General features: G+C 53.3%; 1 protein-coding gene across 1 annotated transcript in view; it reads right to left on the bottom strand.

Moving 5' to 3' along the window:
* The window catches only part of ITIH6 (inter-alpha-trypsin inhibitor heavy chain family member 6), a 30,106-nt gene extending 13,407 nt beyond the window's left edge, over window positions 1-16,699 (bottom strand). Inside the window, exons 1-6 of the mRNA XM_002720020.6 lie at window positions 16,471-16,699; window positions 15,319-15,473; window positions 10,007-10,117; window positions 8,919-9,166; window positions 6,709-6,878; window positions 1,856-1,972 (exon numbers count right to left, since the gene is read on the bottom strand). Of these exons, the coding sequence (XP_002720066.3) occupies window positions 1,856-1,972; window positions 6,709-6,878; window positions 8,919-9,166; window positions 10,007-10,117; window positions 15,319-15,473; window positions 16,471-16,572 (903 nt within the window). The 5' untranslated portion in view covers window positions 16,573-16,699. The remainder of the gene's footprint in view (window positions 1-1,855; window positions 1,973-6,708; window positions 6,879-8,918; window positions 9,167-10,006; window positions 10,118-15,318; window positions 15,474-16,470) is intronic.
* Between the last annotated feature and the right edge of the window lie 560 nt (window positions 16,700-17,259).

The raw sequence follows: 17,259 nt of genomic DNA on the forward strand, positions 1-17,259 counted from the left end.
GGTGTGTGGTCACCTTCTGTCTTTGCTTTGTTTTCAGCTTGGGAAGTTTCGAGTGACATGTTTTCAAAATTCTTGCTGATCCTTCCCTCAGTCATGTCCAGGCTATGGAAGAGCTCACAAGCGCATGCCTCACTGCTGTCACAGTGTTCATGAGGCCAGCATTTCTGCATTTTTCCCTGGGGCTTCATCATCTGCCCGCATTACCCATATTGTCCACTGTTCCCCCAGAGTACTTGCCATACCAGTCATGTTCCAAACAAGGCCTGGTCCGGGGGATAATTCCTGGCCATACGGGAGCCAGTTTGTGTCCCAGTTGCTCCACTTCTTATCCAGCTCCCTAATAATGGCCTGGGGAAAGCAGCAGAGGATGGTCCAAGTGCTTGGGCCCTTCACTTGCTAGGGAGACCCAGATGGAGATCCAAGCGGCTGGCTTTGCCCTGGCCCAAAACTGGCTGTTGGGGCCATCTGGGAGTGAAGCAGTGGATGGAGGATCTCTCTCTCTCTCTCTCTGGCTCTCACTCTCGCTCTCTCTCTCTCTCTCTCATTCTAACTTTCAAAATAAATGAATAAGACTTTTTTTTAAAAAAAAAAAGTTCATTAAAGAAAATGTCAATGTATTTGACATATCTGAGTCTGGTCCTGATGTTGGTTCTCCCTCCTTAGCCCTGGCTCTTTCCTTGTAGTGTGCCTCCTACTTTCAAGTGGGAAGCAGACATGATGCACGGGTAGAGGCAATGGAAGTACAGAGGCTGCTCGTGAGAGGTTTTAGGTTTCTCAGGCCAGGAGCAAGGCTGCCTTTGTTGTCTGCAGTACTTGCAAGCGCCAGAAGCTAAAATTTGCTGTTGTCTCCCTGGGCCTTTGCTTGAGCAATTTTCCTGAGCAGCATCGAAGGCTTTTCATTTTTTTGGCTCTAACGTCAGTTAGCGCACGGCGCCGAGCAGATAAGGTGGTGATGTGTGTGCTGAGAGAAAGCATTCTGAACACTGTAATTAGGTCTTGGGCCTAGGGACACGGTGACCCAGTCGGTGGGTGAACTTCCCTGGGCTCCGCAGCATATCCCCACCTCGGGGCGCCGGGGAGGATGGAAAGGCCCCAGTTGGGTGTGTGTCTTTCCTACTCTGCAGGCCGAGGGGTAGGACGAGCAGGCATGATCCGCCCCAGGTGGGGGCCTCTGGCACACAGGACTCAGGCAACCTTGGGTTGCCAGGGGTGGGGGCCAGGAAGCTGGAAGGCAGGCAGGTGACGGTGGATATTCTCTGTTGAGAAGCCCAGTCTTGTAGTCTGAATGGCTGCTCCAGGGGTTCAGGTTCTAAGAGCAGAGTCCCCCTGGTGTGCGGTGCCCTGCCCTGATTTGATGGAGGCTTGGAGAAAGTGCTTGAAGAGGGAAAACATATGGCCTCGGAACCCGCGTTTCTAACCCTGTGATGCTAGGCACCCTGTAAAGGCACACTGTTCCAGAGACAAACAACAGCCTAAGGACAAACAACCTCTGGTCTCCCATGATAAGATCTGTGTCTCTGGGACCTTACCTGGGGCTGTTTTGGGATTCTGAGAGCTTGCCACACCCTAGCATGAGGGCTCTCTGCCCTTAGCACTTTCTGTGCCCTGGATTGGGAGAGGCAGGGTCTCGGGGATGTAATGCGTTGCACACCATTGATTCCACGCTCTTACTGTTGCGGGTCTCTGGGTCAACTGGTACCCATTGGTTGGGTGCCAGGCCCCAGGAAGAGCCAGGCCATAGGATACAAGTGTGGTGCAGTGGGGGGACCTATGGCCCCAGGGTCCCACTGTCCCACACTCCAGCCACCAGGGCCTGCTCATGCCAGGACCAGTAAGGTCCCGGGGTCCTTGTTACCTGCTGCATCTTGGTACCAAACATGGAGCCGCTCACGTCAATCACAAACACCACGTTCTTCTCCACAGGCGGGAGGCCTCGGGGCGCAAAGTAATGGATAAAATAGCCGTCGTAGATCTGCACAAACAGAGGGAAACCCAGCATTGAGCACCCCCATCCCGCCCTGCGCTTCTCTGCTCGGCTCCTCCCTGGTTCCAGCTAAGCAGGCATGCCAAGCCCCTGGTTCTCTGCTCCCTGTCTGTCTCCTGAACCACCGCCGAGCCCCTGCTGTGCAGACCTTCCTCCCTGGGCAGGCCCGGAGCTGGGGAGTGAGGGAGACTGGCTGGTGGCCCGGGACTCCACGGATCAGGATCTCTGGAATCTGTGAGTTCCTGTCTGTGAGAGAGCTGGGCTTGCACAGTCCTGAGGGTCCCTGGGGACGCTTTGCCTGGGCTCCAGGAACTCTAAGTATTGTTTTAACCTCCCTCACTAAAGTGAGCCGGGGGGCCCCGCTCACTGCTGCCAGGGGCTGGGAGCCTGCAGGGCCTCTCTCCTGGAACCTCCTTTCTGCTGTTGCTGGGCAGAGCAGGGAGGGGAGGCGGCGGCAGAAGCTGAGCAAGCTGTTTGTTCAGAGGGGATTGGTTACACCAGGTACAGATGCCTTGGGCTGCCCTGGATGTGATTGGCCGCTGACCCCCCTTCCCCCCACGCACCTCATCTCTGGCTGTGCAGAGCCTGGGAGCTCTGGCAGCTGCGGGCAGGGGGAGGCTGGGAGAGCCCCTCACACCACTGTCAGCTCAGCTCAGGGGTGCGGGCGCCTGCAAGGGGCTGTGCCCCCTGCAGCCTGAGGCAGGCTCTGCCCAGGGATGCAAGGTTAGCTTCCCCTCTGCCCTGCAGGCACTCCCAGACCACCAGGCTGCAGGAGATGGGAGGACACTGTGCTCCTTCCCCCAGGCCAGACACTGATTTAATGCAGACTCACAGGTGCAGAGCCCATCTCCACTTAACCGGCAACGGACACCCTTCCCCAAAGACCTGCGTCACGGCCCCTGCATCTGGCTGAGCCAGGAGCAGAAGGCAGTGGGCCTCCTGGGGGCCTCCCATGCCTGGCAGGCCGGTCTCCTGGGAGAGTAGGTCAGCTGCCCCTGATGCCACGTTCGGAGCCTCTCCCCCCACCTCGATGCTTCCCATGGCCACAATGCGGGACTCGTCCATATACCTGTCCCGGGACTATCCCCAGTCACCCCACACACCCCCGAACTCCCAAAGAATATAGGGCTGCCTGCCTGGTGACAAGCACCTGGAATGCACACCCCTCCCTGGCACAAGATCCATATCCCATGTGCCACCGCCTCTGCTGGGACCACACAGAGAGAGCCTGGGCCCCGACCCCCAGCACTGCCTCTCCTCTGTGTTTCAGGACCCACCTCTCCAGCACCCATACCCACAGCCTGCACCCCGCTTTATCTCCCATAAAATGTCAAACTCTGCAGTTCTCTGCCCCCCAGATAACCCGCTAGAACCAATTCCACTGAGCCCCCCAAGCTTGGGTCCGGGGCATGTGTACTGAGGCTCACCCCCAGCTCATGGCTGCCCACCCCACACAGCAGAGCACCCAGCCCACCCTACTGGAACTTCCTGGACGTCACCAAGTCTCCCAGCTCGATGGACAGATTTTGACTCTCACTGGACTCGACCCTTTGATGTATTTCACGGTTGACAGGCACTTCTGCTTTCTTCCAAACTCCTTTTCGCTGGGGTTCGCAGACAGGGACGGGGCTTCCTATCTGGCCGCCACTCAGCAAGGCCCCCAGGACTCGCACACGCCTCGCCGCTTGTCTCCCTGTCCCAATGCTGCGGTGCTTGCGGATGTTGCTCAGGGTCTACACACACAGAGAGATCGTGCTCCTGTAGCTCCGTGGAGGGAACTGGGCACTTGTGTGCTGCCTGGCAGCAGTGGCAGAGGGTCGCCTGAGGGCTGGGAGCAGCCCTGGCTGTGGGGTCTGGCACTGGCCTCTCAGCTCTTTCGTCAGGAAACTCAGGTTCAGACCACACACCATCTGCCTGGGTGACACACTTGCTCCCTGGGATTCCAACCCTTCTGGCCAGCTGGGGCCACACATCTCGTCTATGCAGTGCCCACTTCGCAATGTACTGTGCATGGGTCAGGGACCTCCAGTGTCATCGTCCCAACAGTGCGACCCTCATCTAGTCCCAGGCTCCCAATGTGTGCCTTTCTCTTCATGGGCCACCATCCGCAGTGTCACCGCTGATTCACTTCCCAGTGTCACCTGCACACACCCTCCACGCCCTTCCCCACACCAGGCACAAGACATCTCTGCTGTTTCTCGTGCTGGTGGATCCTTCTCATCTTGTCTGTAGGCTTCCAATGTGTGCCTTTCTCTTCATGGGCCACCATCCGCAGCGTCACCGCTGATTCATTCACAGTGTCACCTGCACACGCCCTCCATGCTCTTCCCCACACCGGGCACACGACATCCCTGCTGCTTTCTCGTGCTGGTGCATCCTTCTCATCTTGTCTGTAGGCTTCCAATGTGTGCCTTTTTCTTCATGGGTCACCATCCGCAGTGTCACCGCTGATTCACTTCCCAGTGTCACCTGCACACGCCCTCCATGCCCTTCCCCACACCGGGCACACGACATCCCTGCTGCTTTCAGTTGCTCCTGGATACTTCTCAGGGCCAGCACCAGTCGCACCACACACAACCCAGTCCCTGTGCAGGCCTCACGGCAGCCAGGTGCGCTGCTGCACCTAGTGTGGGGCCTGCGGAGCCTGGGGCTCAGCAGCGGCTGGGTCTCATCAGCACGACCCCGCGGTGTCATTCCCCTCCTGGCTCCCCGGACACCTCCGGACAGACTCAGCCTCGCCGTGGGGCTGCTGCAGGGCTCGCCAGCCCCCAGGCGCAGCTGCCTGGCCGATTTCTCCCTGCGGTCTCTGCTGTCGAGTTTGCAGCTCATGCCCACACACTCCAGGGCAGGCATAGCCCAGCCTGTGCTGCTCTGCTGTGCGCCCCCACGGCACTGCGATGCCTTCCCCTCCTCTCGAGCCCCGCACGGGGATCAGTCTTTGCACTGAGGCCCAGGCCCGCCTTGCCCTTCCCGCGAGAGACGGCCTTGCTGCCAAGAGCCTTCCTTCTTTCTTCTGTCATCCCTTGTGCTGTCCCCTGAGAGGGCACTTGTCAGCTGTGTCAGTGTTGTCTCTCTTGCACCACAGACAGTGGGCTGGGTCCTGGGTGTGAAGTCCTGCTGGGCCCCCAGCACCACCAGAGCAGGGAGTGCCACGCGTTGGGGCAGAGCCTGTCCCCACCCAGTAATCAGTGGGTGATGGCGCTCGGCCTGCAAACGTGGGCACAATGCAATCGGTAATGGGGAGTGAACTGAGGCTTCCCTCTGGGGTGACGAAGGACTCGCGGAGAGTGGGTACCTGGGCTGTGCATTCCCACTCCTGGCAATGCTGCAGAAGGTAGAGTGAAGCAGGAGTCCAAGGCCTCCCTAGAGCAATCACCCTCACTCGAGGGACACCCGTTCACGGCCCCTGCTGCCACCTGCTGACAAGGTACCCCCATGTCTTGGTCTGAGGTTGCGGGAAATTGCTTCCATTCCTCTTCACCACGGGCTGTCCCATGCCTCTGTGCACCTGCACGTGCTGTTCCCTCTTTCCGCATGCCTTGCCCTTCACTGGGTCAGCCGAGCAGGGCATGTGTCCTATTCACTTCCTCCGTAGCATCTCAGATGTCAGCTCTTGGACCAGGAGTTCCTTGGACTGCCCTGCAGAGCTACAGCGGCCCACTGCCGGTTTTGACCCAGCAACTGAGCTCTTGAGGATGTGCAGAGCTGTGTGTGCCCATGCACCTCAGGAGTAGGTGAGTCCAGAGGGGGCCGAGAGCCTGCGTTGCTCTTCCAGGGTCCCTGAGCCCACGAGCGCAGGACTGGGCCAGAGCAGCTCTGCCCGGTGGGGAAGTGTGCAGGGTAGGGTGAGCGAGCCCTACCTGAGGGCAGGTGGAGCACAGCACATGTGAGCCCACGAGGGAGACAGGAGTCCTGGGGAGCCAGGGCTCACCAGGGGGAGAAGGTGGAGTGGCCTTGGAGCAAGAGGAGGTGCTGACAGGTGGACAGAGGGTGGAGTCCCTACGTGGAAGGTGAATGTGGTCACCCAGGGCGGCATGGGCTGAGCAATGCCCACATGCAGATAGTGAGGATGCCCACGTGTCTTCCCAGAGAGCCTGCGGTGTGGTCTGGGCAGCAGCAGGTGTCTCGCATGCTGGCAGCAGGGACAAATGGGGGCTGGAGCGTCCCTGCCGTCCTCGTCTTCAGCTCACAGTCAGTGTCTGCTCTCAGCCGCTCTGCTGGCCCATGGGTGCTCCTCGTGGACTTGGCGAGCTGGTTAAAGCACATGGAAGGGCTCCCTGTGTTCACGTCAGGCTCATCTGAAGCCCAGGGAAACTCTCCCTCCTGAGGGGCGGCAAGCAATGCCCAGAGAACGTGAGTCTGTGAACGCCAGCCAGCCTCAGAGCTCAGGGGTGCGAGGGAGTGAGTAGTGGCCGGTGGTTCCCTCTGCAGCAGGTCTGCTTCCGAGGGAGCTACGCGTGGATCGGATCCAGTGCAGGTTGACCGAGGCAGGATTCAGCTCTGCAGTTGCAGGTCTGCAGGCCTTCTGTGGAGTCCCCGCACCGCCCCAGCTGTGGAACCTGTGTTTCATGCTATGGTGCCCATGTCCTCATGCTGCGCCTCTCCTGGACAGCCGGCTTCCCAGAACCCCAGCGAGACCCAGAGGGACAACTTGTCCAAGCAGAGCATTGCTCAGGCCGTCACTGCAGAGCCCACGGCCCTCCCGCATCCCTGGGCCCCCTCACCTGCACGTCTCCCATGACGTCCTCCATGAGCACGTCATACTGCACCACGAAGTCGGCCATGACGCCTGAGCCCGAGAAGGCAGCCTGGTCTCGCAAAGTCGGGCAGAAGGTGACTCGTGCGCAGGTCTCTCCCCTCTCGATCCTCGTCGATGGCGGCGAGTCAGCCTGTCCTATGTGGGGTTGTGGCGGGGAGGGCTCAGCAGACAGAGAAGTGCGGGAAGGCACAGCAAAGGGGCAGCATCAGGCAGGCTGACAGGCCGAACCCCTGCCCACCCGCCTGCCCCAGTGCCTTGCTGCTCTCCACGTCCTGCAGCCAGCTCCTGCTCTGCCTCCTGCCTCAAGCCCAGCCTGGCAGACCCGCCTCACGCTCAGCTCCCAGCCCCGGGCAGCCTGACCCCACTGCCTCCTCTCCCGGTCATCTCCCTTCCCTGCAACCCCGCACCAGGACCCGCTGCGTGGCCCTGGGCTCTCCCACACAGGCAGCGTGCTCTGTGCTGTGTGCTGGGGACAGGGACAGACAGGCAGACAGGACCCGGGTCTCCTCCCACCCCACAGCTGTGGGAAACAGCAGCCCGGCCAGGTTCTCCTCTGCATAGAATTTCACGCCTTGTCTTCCCTGCCGCCTGGCTCTCAGGATCACGTGTGTGAATAGGCCTTTTCGCGTCTCGTCTCGTGAAATCACTGCTGAATTCCTGGTCCCGGATGTTTGCTGAGCCGGCCACAAGATCAACTGCTCTGGAATTTGAGTCCAAGACAAATGTCCATTTACAACTGTCTCTGCGCCTCCTTTTTTCCAGAAAGGGGAAACTTGGGAATTCTGCTCCCCCCTTCCTGCTCCAGCTGTCAGGAAGCTGGGGGGCAACCCGAGCCCCCATACTCTCGGAGGCGCCTGCTCACATACGTTCCCTGGGCTTCCTTCCTCTCCCAGCTCTTTGTTCTGCCTTATCCCCACAGGATTGGTCCTACCCTCTGCTGTAACCTTTAAGGAGAAGGGGGAGGGCGCTGCCGTTTATAGCTTAGGGCTCCAGAGTGCAGGCTGCGAGGCCTGCGATGGCCCCGGCCCGTGGGCCCAGGTCCCCACGGCCGCTGAGGGGCCGTGCCCCAGTCACTGCCTCCCTCTCAGCCCCGTCTCTCCATCCCTAGCCCGGATGCCCGTGGCTCCTGGTGACACCCAGTGCGTGTGGGGGTGACAGGAGGACGTTTAGGTCTAGCACGGGGGACCCCACCCGGGGCGCCGTGAGTGCTCCCCGATGCCGGCCAGCACACTTTCTTCCAGTCTCCCTGACAGGACACCCAGGCGTCTGTGGGGTGGGTTTTCTCAAATGCCCTCATGGTCCCCAGTGATGGGTGCCCCCTCCCTACCCCACTTAGATGGGGACAGTGATGCAGAGCTATGGAGTCTCGCTCATCAGCGGGAGTTACAGCTGGGAAGGGAAGGCAGTCCGTGTGTGTCTGTCTGCAGTATGTCCGCCCCGCTGCCCTCTGCATCTGCCAGACAGGCCTCCATTGCTATAGGCTTTGCAAGGGCCTCGGGACCTGGAGATTTCTCGGTGCCTGTCCATCACTGCTCTGAGGGAGTGCAGGGCCCAGTTCCCTGATTCCACACCCTGGCTGCAGGTACAGTTCCCCCAGCTGGTCACAGATGCTGATTCCTGGGCCCTCTGCAAGCTGAGCAACCGGGCTCCCCAAGGTGGGCTCAGCCATCTGCATCGCTCCCAGCTCAGGGAGTGATGCCGGTGTCGCCAGCCCAGCCTTCGCAAGTGCCAGATGTGATGGCATTGGCCGCCTCTGTGCCCCGCACCCCCAAGCAGGGGCCAGGGCTGCTCGTACTTCTTGTCCCCTAGCATCTGTGGGCTCCAGCAAAGGCAAGTCCAGGGCCAATGTTTCTTCTTCAATACTCCTTACTCTTAACTCATGGTTTCATATACCCTTCCAACTCCTGCTTCCCCAGTATTGATTTTTATTAATAGGAGTCATCAAGACTCTGGGAAGTGTTTTTCATGTCCAGTTTCAACTGCCTGCAAAGACCAAGTAAAGCCTTACCCCAGGTATATCTTTACCTCCCAGTGTGCCTTCTCTCACTGAGTCGGGAAAGACCTGGTAAGGGAGCACAGGGCAGAAGCAGCACTGCAAGGAAGCCCATTGGAAAAGGTAGGCTCGCATTTAGGGAAGGCTTCTCTGGTGGTTGACCGGTAGTGTTGTGCACATACTTGTGTTGTCCTTGGTGCGCAGGCGGCTGGTCCTCAGCGGCGGTACGTGCACAAAGGCAATGCCTGTCCTTTCGGACACTGTGACTTCTACGCTCAGTCTGGTTACCAACTGACCAGGCTTCAGGCTCACCACCAGCTGGTACTGGCCTTGTTGCCGCTGCAAGAGCTCCTCATAGGCCAAGGCAAAAGTCATCGCTGTGCCTGCTGCCAGGCTAGTTGAGATGCGGAACTTCTCTGATTCCCGGTCCCTGCACAAGTCAAGGAGGCAGATGGTTTAGCGATGGGATCTCCTGAGGAGCTGGACAGTTATTGCCTTGTGTCCTGGTTCAACAGACCCCCCACCCCCACCCTAGCCTCCACAGACCTGAACAGTGTGGATCAACTAAGTCTCTGGCCCGGAGTTAGTCATTGCTTCATTGCCTCATCAATGTCTGTCCCTCCCTCATTCACTCTCCCAAATACTGTGCCTGAGAAGTTATCACAGGCAGTTCACCCTTAAGGAAAGCCAGTCTGTGAAAAACTGAATCTTGGGCAGAACAAATAAAGGCCAATGATTTGTTTCATAGAAAAAGTTTTCAATTTGTGTACAGTGCCTCTTCCCCTTCAAATAGCCCCTCACACCCAGCCCTCCCCCATGTTCTGGAGTGAGTTTGTTTTGATGGCAGTAACTCTTCAGGTTGCAGTCGCCAAATCTAAACTTTTCCTACTTGATGAAACGTTCTTGGAAGCTAGGAGAACACACTGAAAGGAGACAACACATTTCTGCCAGCTGAAGCGAACTCAGTTAGCAAACAGGATTCAATTTAGAAAAATCTCACTTGCACACAACCTTCCCAGAAGGTGTCAGTTCTTAAAGAAGCCACACCCTGCTAGCAAGAGAAAGGTGGAAATGGGCCGTAAACACCCATTTATTGAACACCTAGTCTGTTATAGGCTTCAGCACTCATTAACTCACGTCATCTGCATATTATCCTATGAAGGAGAGATCACTGTGTCTGTTCACAGATGGACAGACCAGAGCGAACGTTATCTGCCCTATCACTCAGTTATGATGATTCAGTCATGTTTCAGACTGGATGAGGACATACCTGATGCCTATGTGAGCAGCTGTCTTTCCCTGCTGATGGGCTTCCTCATAGATTTTCTTTGCTTGGTGCTTCTCTTTGACTTTCGCAATGTACACTTTATTGTTGATGGTCCTGACGGGGGAAGCAGAGGGGAGACGGCAGCACCAGGGAAAGAAAAATACAGAAATGGTCAGAGACATAGAGAAAGAAAAATAAGGAAGGAAGAGGAGGAGGGTGGGGGTGAGGTAAGAGAATGAACAAAACAGTGTATGAGCAAGAAAGGAAGAGAGGAGAGGGAAATAAAGCAGGGTGAATGAGTATCTCTCCAATCATCAGGTAGGGAAATAGAGACCACACAGCATATGGTGGAGCTCGTGTTCACATTTTACATTTCTCAAAGTGTTGAGTGAATTCCACCTTTGGGCACATACAATATTTTTGATTGTTACTGTAATGTTTATTTAAAAATACAGCTAGTACATTGAACTCATGAAGTCACAGATACTATTTACTTAGGGTAAGTCTGAGATAATCTTATCAAGTGTATATATATATATATACATATATATATACACACACACATATATAATAGATTATATAAATAATATAGTGGGTGGTATAGACAGTAAAAATTGTGAAACTATTGTGCAAATTGCTGCAAAGTCTTCTGGGCCTGGCTAAGGAGGGGGCCTTGTCCTCAGGGATCTCAGCAGCTGATGGATTACAAACAGACTTGCTTACTCTCATTTTCTTCATTTCTGTAAGGAAGATAATCAAGTAGAAAGGAGTTCAAGGAAGAGAGAGAAAATTTTTGCCTGTGTTTAAGCAAGGATCCTAGAGGAGGTGGCCTTGGAGCTGGGCCTGAAAGGGAGGATATGGATAAATAATCCTCACTGGCCAGGCCTTCTCAGTCTCCTCTGTTGGCCCCTTCTATTCCTGACTTCTAAATCTTTGGAACGCTCCAAGGATCTGTTCTTAACCTTTCCTCCCCTCCCTTGTCCTCCCCTCCCTCCCCTCCCCTCTTCTGTTCTTCCTGCATTCACTCTCTAGTTGATGTCATTTAGCCCATGGCCTGAAATACCATGTACAAACAGATGAGTCTCAAATCTGTATCTCCAGTGTGTATTTGTCCTCTGAACTCCAGACCTGTATGTCCAATCGATTACTTGGCATCTGCACTAGAATGTTCGTTAGGCACCTCAAGCTTCACATACCCCTAATATCTCCCCATCTTGAGCTGCTCCTCCCCAGCCTTCCTTATCTCAGGAAATAGTTGTTTGGCTAAAAATCTTAAGTCATGCTTGACTCCCGGCTTTCTCTCACACTCCACATCCAATCCATCAGGGATTTTTGGCTCTATCTTTAGAATACATCCACAATCTGACCACTTCTCACCACTCCTACAATTACTACCCTGGTATAAACTACCAATTTCTCTTGCTCGAATAAATGAAATAACCTACTAATTGGCCTCCTTTTTAAGCCTCTGCTTCCTTAGAGTGTGTTCCTGCAGCAGGCAGAGATATGCTGTTAGCCTTAAATTAAGCCACGTAACTCTTCAGCTCAAAACTCTCTGTAGCTCTGGTCTTGACTTAGAGTAAAAGCCAAAGTGTTCACCAGGCTCCCCATGACCCTGCACAATCTGGCTCACTGTCACCTCTCTAACTCCACCCCCTCCTAGGCTTCCTGTCACTCACTCTGGTCCAGCCACACTGGCCTCCTTGCCACTTCCTGTCTCAGAGGCTTTGCAATGGCTGTTCACTTTACCTGGAAGCTTCTTCCTCCAAATCTTTGCAAGTCCTCACTCTGGCTGTCCTCCCCTTTCCAGCCTTTTCAAATGCTACTTCCTCAGAGATTCATCCTTGATCACTCTAAAATAGCACCTCCCTGCCCAACACTCACACTCATTTACTATTTCCCTGATTCTATTTCCTCTTTGTCTTTGACACTTCTTTTTTTTTAATATTGATTTATTTATTTGAATGTCAGAGTTACAGGGGTAGAGAGAGAGAGAGAGAGAGAGAGAGAGAGAGAGAGATTCCATCCACTGGTTCACTCCCCGTATGGCTGCAACAACCAGGGCTGGGCCAGGCTAAAGGCAGCAGCCAGGAGCTTCATGTGGGTCTCCCACATGGATGGCAGGGGCCAGACATTTGGGTCATCCTCTGTTGCCTTTCTAAGGCCATTAGCAGGGAGCTGGATTGGAAGTAGAGCAGTCAGGACTCAAACCAGTGCCCATGTTGGATGCCGGTGTTGCAAGCGGCAGCTTTACCTGCTACACCACAACGCTGGCCCTTGTCTGTAGCATTTCTCATCTATAAACTAATGTGTATTTATGTGTTTATTTTTTCTCATGACTGTCTTCTTTTACTGGACTATGAGTTCCTTGAGGACAGGTATTTTGTTTTATTTCCTGCTGTACCCCTCGTACTTCGAATATGGTCTGACACACAGTAGGCACTCAATAGTTATTTATGGAATAGACATCCCAGACAGACAGCAGGAAAACCCAGAGTGTGTTTCAAGGAACAACAGAAGAGAGGGGCAGCAGCAAGACGTATGGGCAACAGTTTAGTAGGAGAGGACAACAAGGGGCTTTGAACACAAGACTCAGAGAGCAAACACATGGCAGTAAGGACTTTTGGCCTTGGAGAATGTGGAGTTATGGATAAATCTTGAAAAGGGAAGGGATGGGTCAGAGCTGTTTCTGGGAAGTAAGAGTTTGGTGTCCTAGAGAACGTTGATGCAGCCCTGTAGGAGGCAAGTACAACAGTCTCCATTTTACAGATGGAGTAACTGAGGCACAAATACCAAGAAAATTACTTGACCAACTTCCAGGAACACTAAGGAAGGAACTGAAGTGTGCAGAAGAGACCACTCAGGCGAGAAGTGTTTCTAGGCAGCTGAAGCAGTATTGCCGGCCTGGGCTAGTGTGGGGGTGGGCCGAGCTGGCACGGCCCCAAGGTCTCCTGGGGGGTGTTGAGGGGGGGAGGGTGGAGCTGCTCTGGCAGCAGCACACTGGGGCCTCTGTGTGTGTGCTGCCTCCAGCCAGCATACTTTCCACAGAGTCTGCCCAAGAACATTTCCTCCAGCCTGCTTTTCTTAATTTTTTTAAAAAATTCTTTTGGTGTTTTTTCTATGGAAGCAAGAATCTAAATTCTGTCAAACTGCTTGGCCCTTGCATCCTTTGACCGCCCACCTCTCTGGTTACCCCCCATACTCCAGACGCATGCCTGCTTGTTTTTGTCTGTTCTCCCTGGGTCCCCTGCTTGCGATGATCTTGGTTCCTTCAAATCTTACCCATCTGGAAATCCTGCTTCCAGGAAGCCCTCCTTGACTACCTCAGCACCACTCTCATAAACTGCCTGCCCTCACTCCACACCAATCACTTCCTCCAACCTAGCCACTCTTCAAGACAATGCCAGAAGGTTCTCCATAGCAGGCGGAGGCTCCAGGGCTGCTCTTCCAGGCTGCACATGTTGTTTACAGCATAAGAACCTCCTCCCCATGAATGGGGGGAAGGGAGCTGAGTGAGGGCGGAAGCCTTGCCTGTGCTGGACTCACTAACCAGCTAAGTCTGAGTCCTATCCAAAGCCAGGGGCCTTTTCCTAATTCACACTAAGGTGTTATACAGGCTAATGAGCACCCCCCCCCCTTTTGTTCATCACCTCTACTGTCATCTAGCAGGCTGGACAAGCCACAAAATGGTAGGCAGCATCGTATGTATTTACTTCCTACACACAGTCAGCTCGGTTCTTCCTCTAGTGATCTCTCAAATCCCACCACCGTTATCCTACTACAGTCGTCTGCAGCCTTCACATGGGCTCTGTCCCCATTTCCTTACCTGAACTCTGGGCTTCTCAGTTCTACCTCCCCTTTCCCAGTCCACTCCCACTTCACTATCATCATTGTTTGCTCACAGCCTTATGATATAGCCTCATTATGGACTATGGTGGGGTGTACAAGCTCCAAGGGATGCTCGAGACAAAGCAGGAGTGGGAAAAGAATATTAACACTCTATTTATAGAGTTTTCTTTCATGATTTATGTTTACACAAGTATGCTTGCTTCATAATGTAGCTAATACATTTCCCACTAATATATATACACATGTATAATTTATATATTAATAAATCAACATCCTTTAGTAGCTTTTCTTGATATGTGGGGAAACTCATAAGATGGTTTCCAGACCACAAATTGAGATCCAAGTACTTGTTCTAGTGTTGGAAGCCTTCCATGGCCTAATCTTTTCCTATATCTCAAGTCTCATTTCTGATCACTCTTCTACCCTTTGCCTGTCCCCTGTACTGCAGTGACATGGAAATCCATGTCGTTCTTCAGTGGGGGAACATTTGTGCCTTTACCTTTCGGCCTGGATTCCCTACCTCTACCTCATTCTGCTTGGCTGATGAATATCTTATAGTTCAAACCTCAGTTTACATGTCATCTCTGTGCCGTTTTGTCCAACTGCCTTGGAGTAGGAAACTGACCAGCGTCCTCTGATCCATTGCATATTCAGACTTCTCTTTCCTCACAACATATTTTGTTGAACTCAACTGCTTTCTTTTTTCGTGCCTCCTCCCCGCCATTAGACTATGTAGGCCACACAGAGTCAGCATCAGGAAATGTCTATTAAAAATAATGAAGCTATGGGGCCGGTGCTGTGGCATAGCGGGTAAAGCTGCTGCTTGCAGTGCCAGCATCCAATATGGGCGCCAGTTCGAGTCCGGTTGCTCTATTTCTGATCCAGATCTCTGCTATGGCCTGGGAAACAGTAGAAGATGGCCCAAGTCCTTGGGCCCCTGCACCTGTGTGGGAGACCCAGAGGAAGCTCCTGGCTCCTGTCTTCAGAATGGCACAGCTCTGGCCATTGCAGCCATCTGGGGAGTGAACCAACAGATGGAAGACCTCTCTCTCTCTCTCTCTCTGACTCTGGCTCTCTGTAACTCTGCCTTTCAAATACATAAATAAATCTTTAAAAAGATTTATTAAAAATTTTAAAAAGTAATAAAGCTAATATTATCAGATACTCACAATACACTGGCTGATTTTAGCATATATTTCTGTACATGTTAACTCACTGAATTTTTGAATCACTAATTTTTTTGAATCACTAATTTTATTCTGACTTCATAGATGTGTAAAATTAAACTCTCAAAAGTGAGGTAACTTTTCCCGAGTCGCATAGGTGACAGAACCAAGGATTCCAATTGAGCAAGTCTAATCTCAGAGTACAATGCCTTCATTACTATGTTCTGCTGAAAGAACAAATACAAAATGCATGAACGTGTGCACAGATGCATAAAGCGATGAGTGCGGAAGCAGACTTACATAGTGAAATTGGAGATGAAGGCGAGGCGAGGCAAATCCAGCTCAAAGATGGCTGCATGGGTCTCAGCATGTGGATTGAACAAGACAGACGTGATCAAAGTGTGGGCATAACGAGATACCACAGTGGAGCGCACGGAATAGCTCGTCATCAGAAGCTGCAAGAGGAGACAAGAGGTAAGTTACAGGTAGACTATCCTTGACCTAGGTGGGTTGATACTTGGGAACCCAAGATTCCCGAACAGGTGTCAGGGTACAAGTGGAGAAACTGAGGCCCAGAGAGGGAAAACAGTGTCTGTCATGTCTGTTATAGCAGTGACCTTTATGAAGTCTCAAGATCAAAGACTCACAGGAGTTCACTAATCAAGGGACGTCCGGACAAGTGCTTCTCCAACTCTAACATGCACATGCCGCTCCTAGAAACTTGTTAGAAAGGCAGATTCTGATTCAGTGAGTCTCGAGTGAGACCTGAAATTCCACCCTTTTAGCGAAGTCCTAGGGGGTGCTGAAATTGCTGGCGCATGGATTAGACTTTAGAATGTGACAGAGTGGTTACCACTCGTTGAGCCCTACTCTGATCAACTTTTCTTGTTGTTTCTCCATCTTTCGGATCTTAGGTGGAAAGAATGGCATGATCTTATTTAATCCTTTTGTCAGGCCTATGAACTAGATACCATTGTGGTCTACATTTCACAGATGTGTTCCCCGAGGCCTCGAGATTGAGGTCATGCCTTTCCTGAAGTCATGATCCCTCCGTCTAACCACGCTTCATATACAATTAGTTTGTTTCCAGTGTGGAGTGGCGGGAAATAAGGCCCATCCTGGATCAGATGGGCCTGGGTTTCAATGCTGCTTCTGTCACTTCCTAACTGGGTCTTAACCTCTGCGCCTCAGTTTTCTCCCCCTCTATAATGGGGCTCATAATAGAGCCTGGCTCCCAAAGAAGCTGCGAGAACTAAAAGAAACGACGATTCTTGCAAGAGCCCTGGTGTAGCACATGACGTGTTCTCCGCAAAAAGAGTGACTCTTTTCTCCAGCCTTACCTTCTCAGCCATGGCACTGAGGAAACAGCCTGAGTTACTTTCTCCTGCTTGCCTCCAAGGAGCTAGTTTTCTCACAAATCCCAGAGCCTGGTTCCCTCATCCCAGAACTGACCTTCGTGCCTGATGAGAGGGGGCCAGGAGGTCCCTGGTTTGTCAGTTCAAGGAGAATGCTCAGGAGAAAGCTGCCACAGCTGAGACACCTCCACCCAGACATGATGCCACCTCGGGCCTCGCTCTCGTGTTCACGTCCGGAAGGTCTGAGGCCGATCTCCAAACCCTTGCTCTTTTAAACCTCCAGGTATCCCTTCTCTTGAGAGGGAGGGACCATCCTGAAGGGTGGGGAAGGCTCTGAATGTGGCATTGAAGCCCACACAAGCCAGGATTGTCCAAGAGCTGGGGCTGGCATCTTGCCTGGAGAAGGGCCAGTTCCATGCCTCTCTTTTTCCCTCATCCAGCTGTAAAATGAATGGAAACTAAACATACCAGAGTGCTGGGTCTGTCTGTTTGCTATGTTGGCTCAGGGTGGGGTTTTTCTTTCCTATAAACATCCACCGGAGCCCAGTAACTGGGGCCAGAGGAAGGTCACTTAGCACCAGTCATCTTAAAAAGGTAGCAGAGATGAGAAAGGGATTGGCAAGGTAAGCGCAGTAGGCCTGATCCTTCCTGGTACTGCCTTTAAGCCTCGAGATGGGAGGGCGTTCCTCAAGGTGCCATAGCAATTCAGGGGTTCCACATACACGGGACTTAAATCCTTAGAAGAGTCTGAGGCCAAGACAGGCTGCAGCAAGACTGCAAAAGGAAATAATGCAACGGTTCACAAAAGCTGCCTCTGGGCTCAGACTGAGTTGGAATCTCAGTTCGCTGACTCAGTGATCCTGCGTAAGTCAACTCACCTCCCCCG

The sequence above is a fragment of the Oryctolagus cuniculus genome, chromosome X, assembly GCF_051225735.1.
Source record: "Oryctolagus cuniculus isolate XC-2025 breed Fujian yellow rabbit chromosome X, ASM5122573v1, whole genome shotgun sequence".
Classification (NCBI taxonomy): domain Eukaryota; kingdom Metazoa; phylum Chordata; class Mammalia; order Lagomorpha; family Leporidae; genus Oryctolagus; species Oryctolagus cuniculus.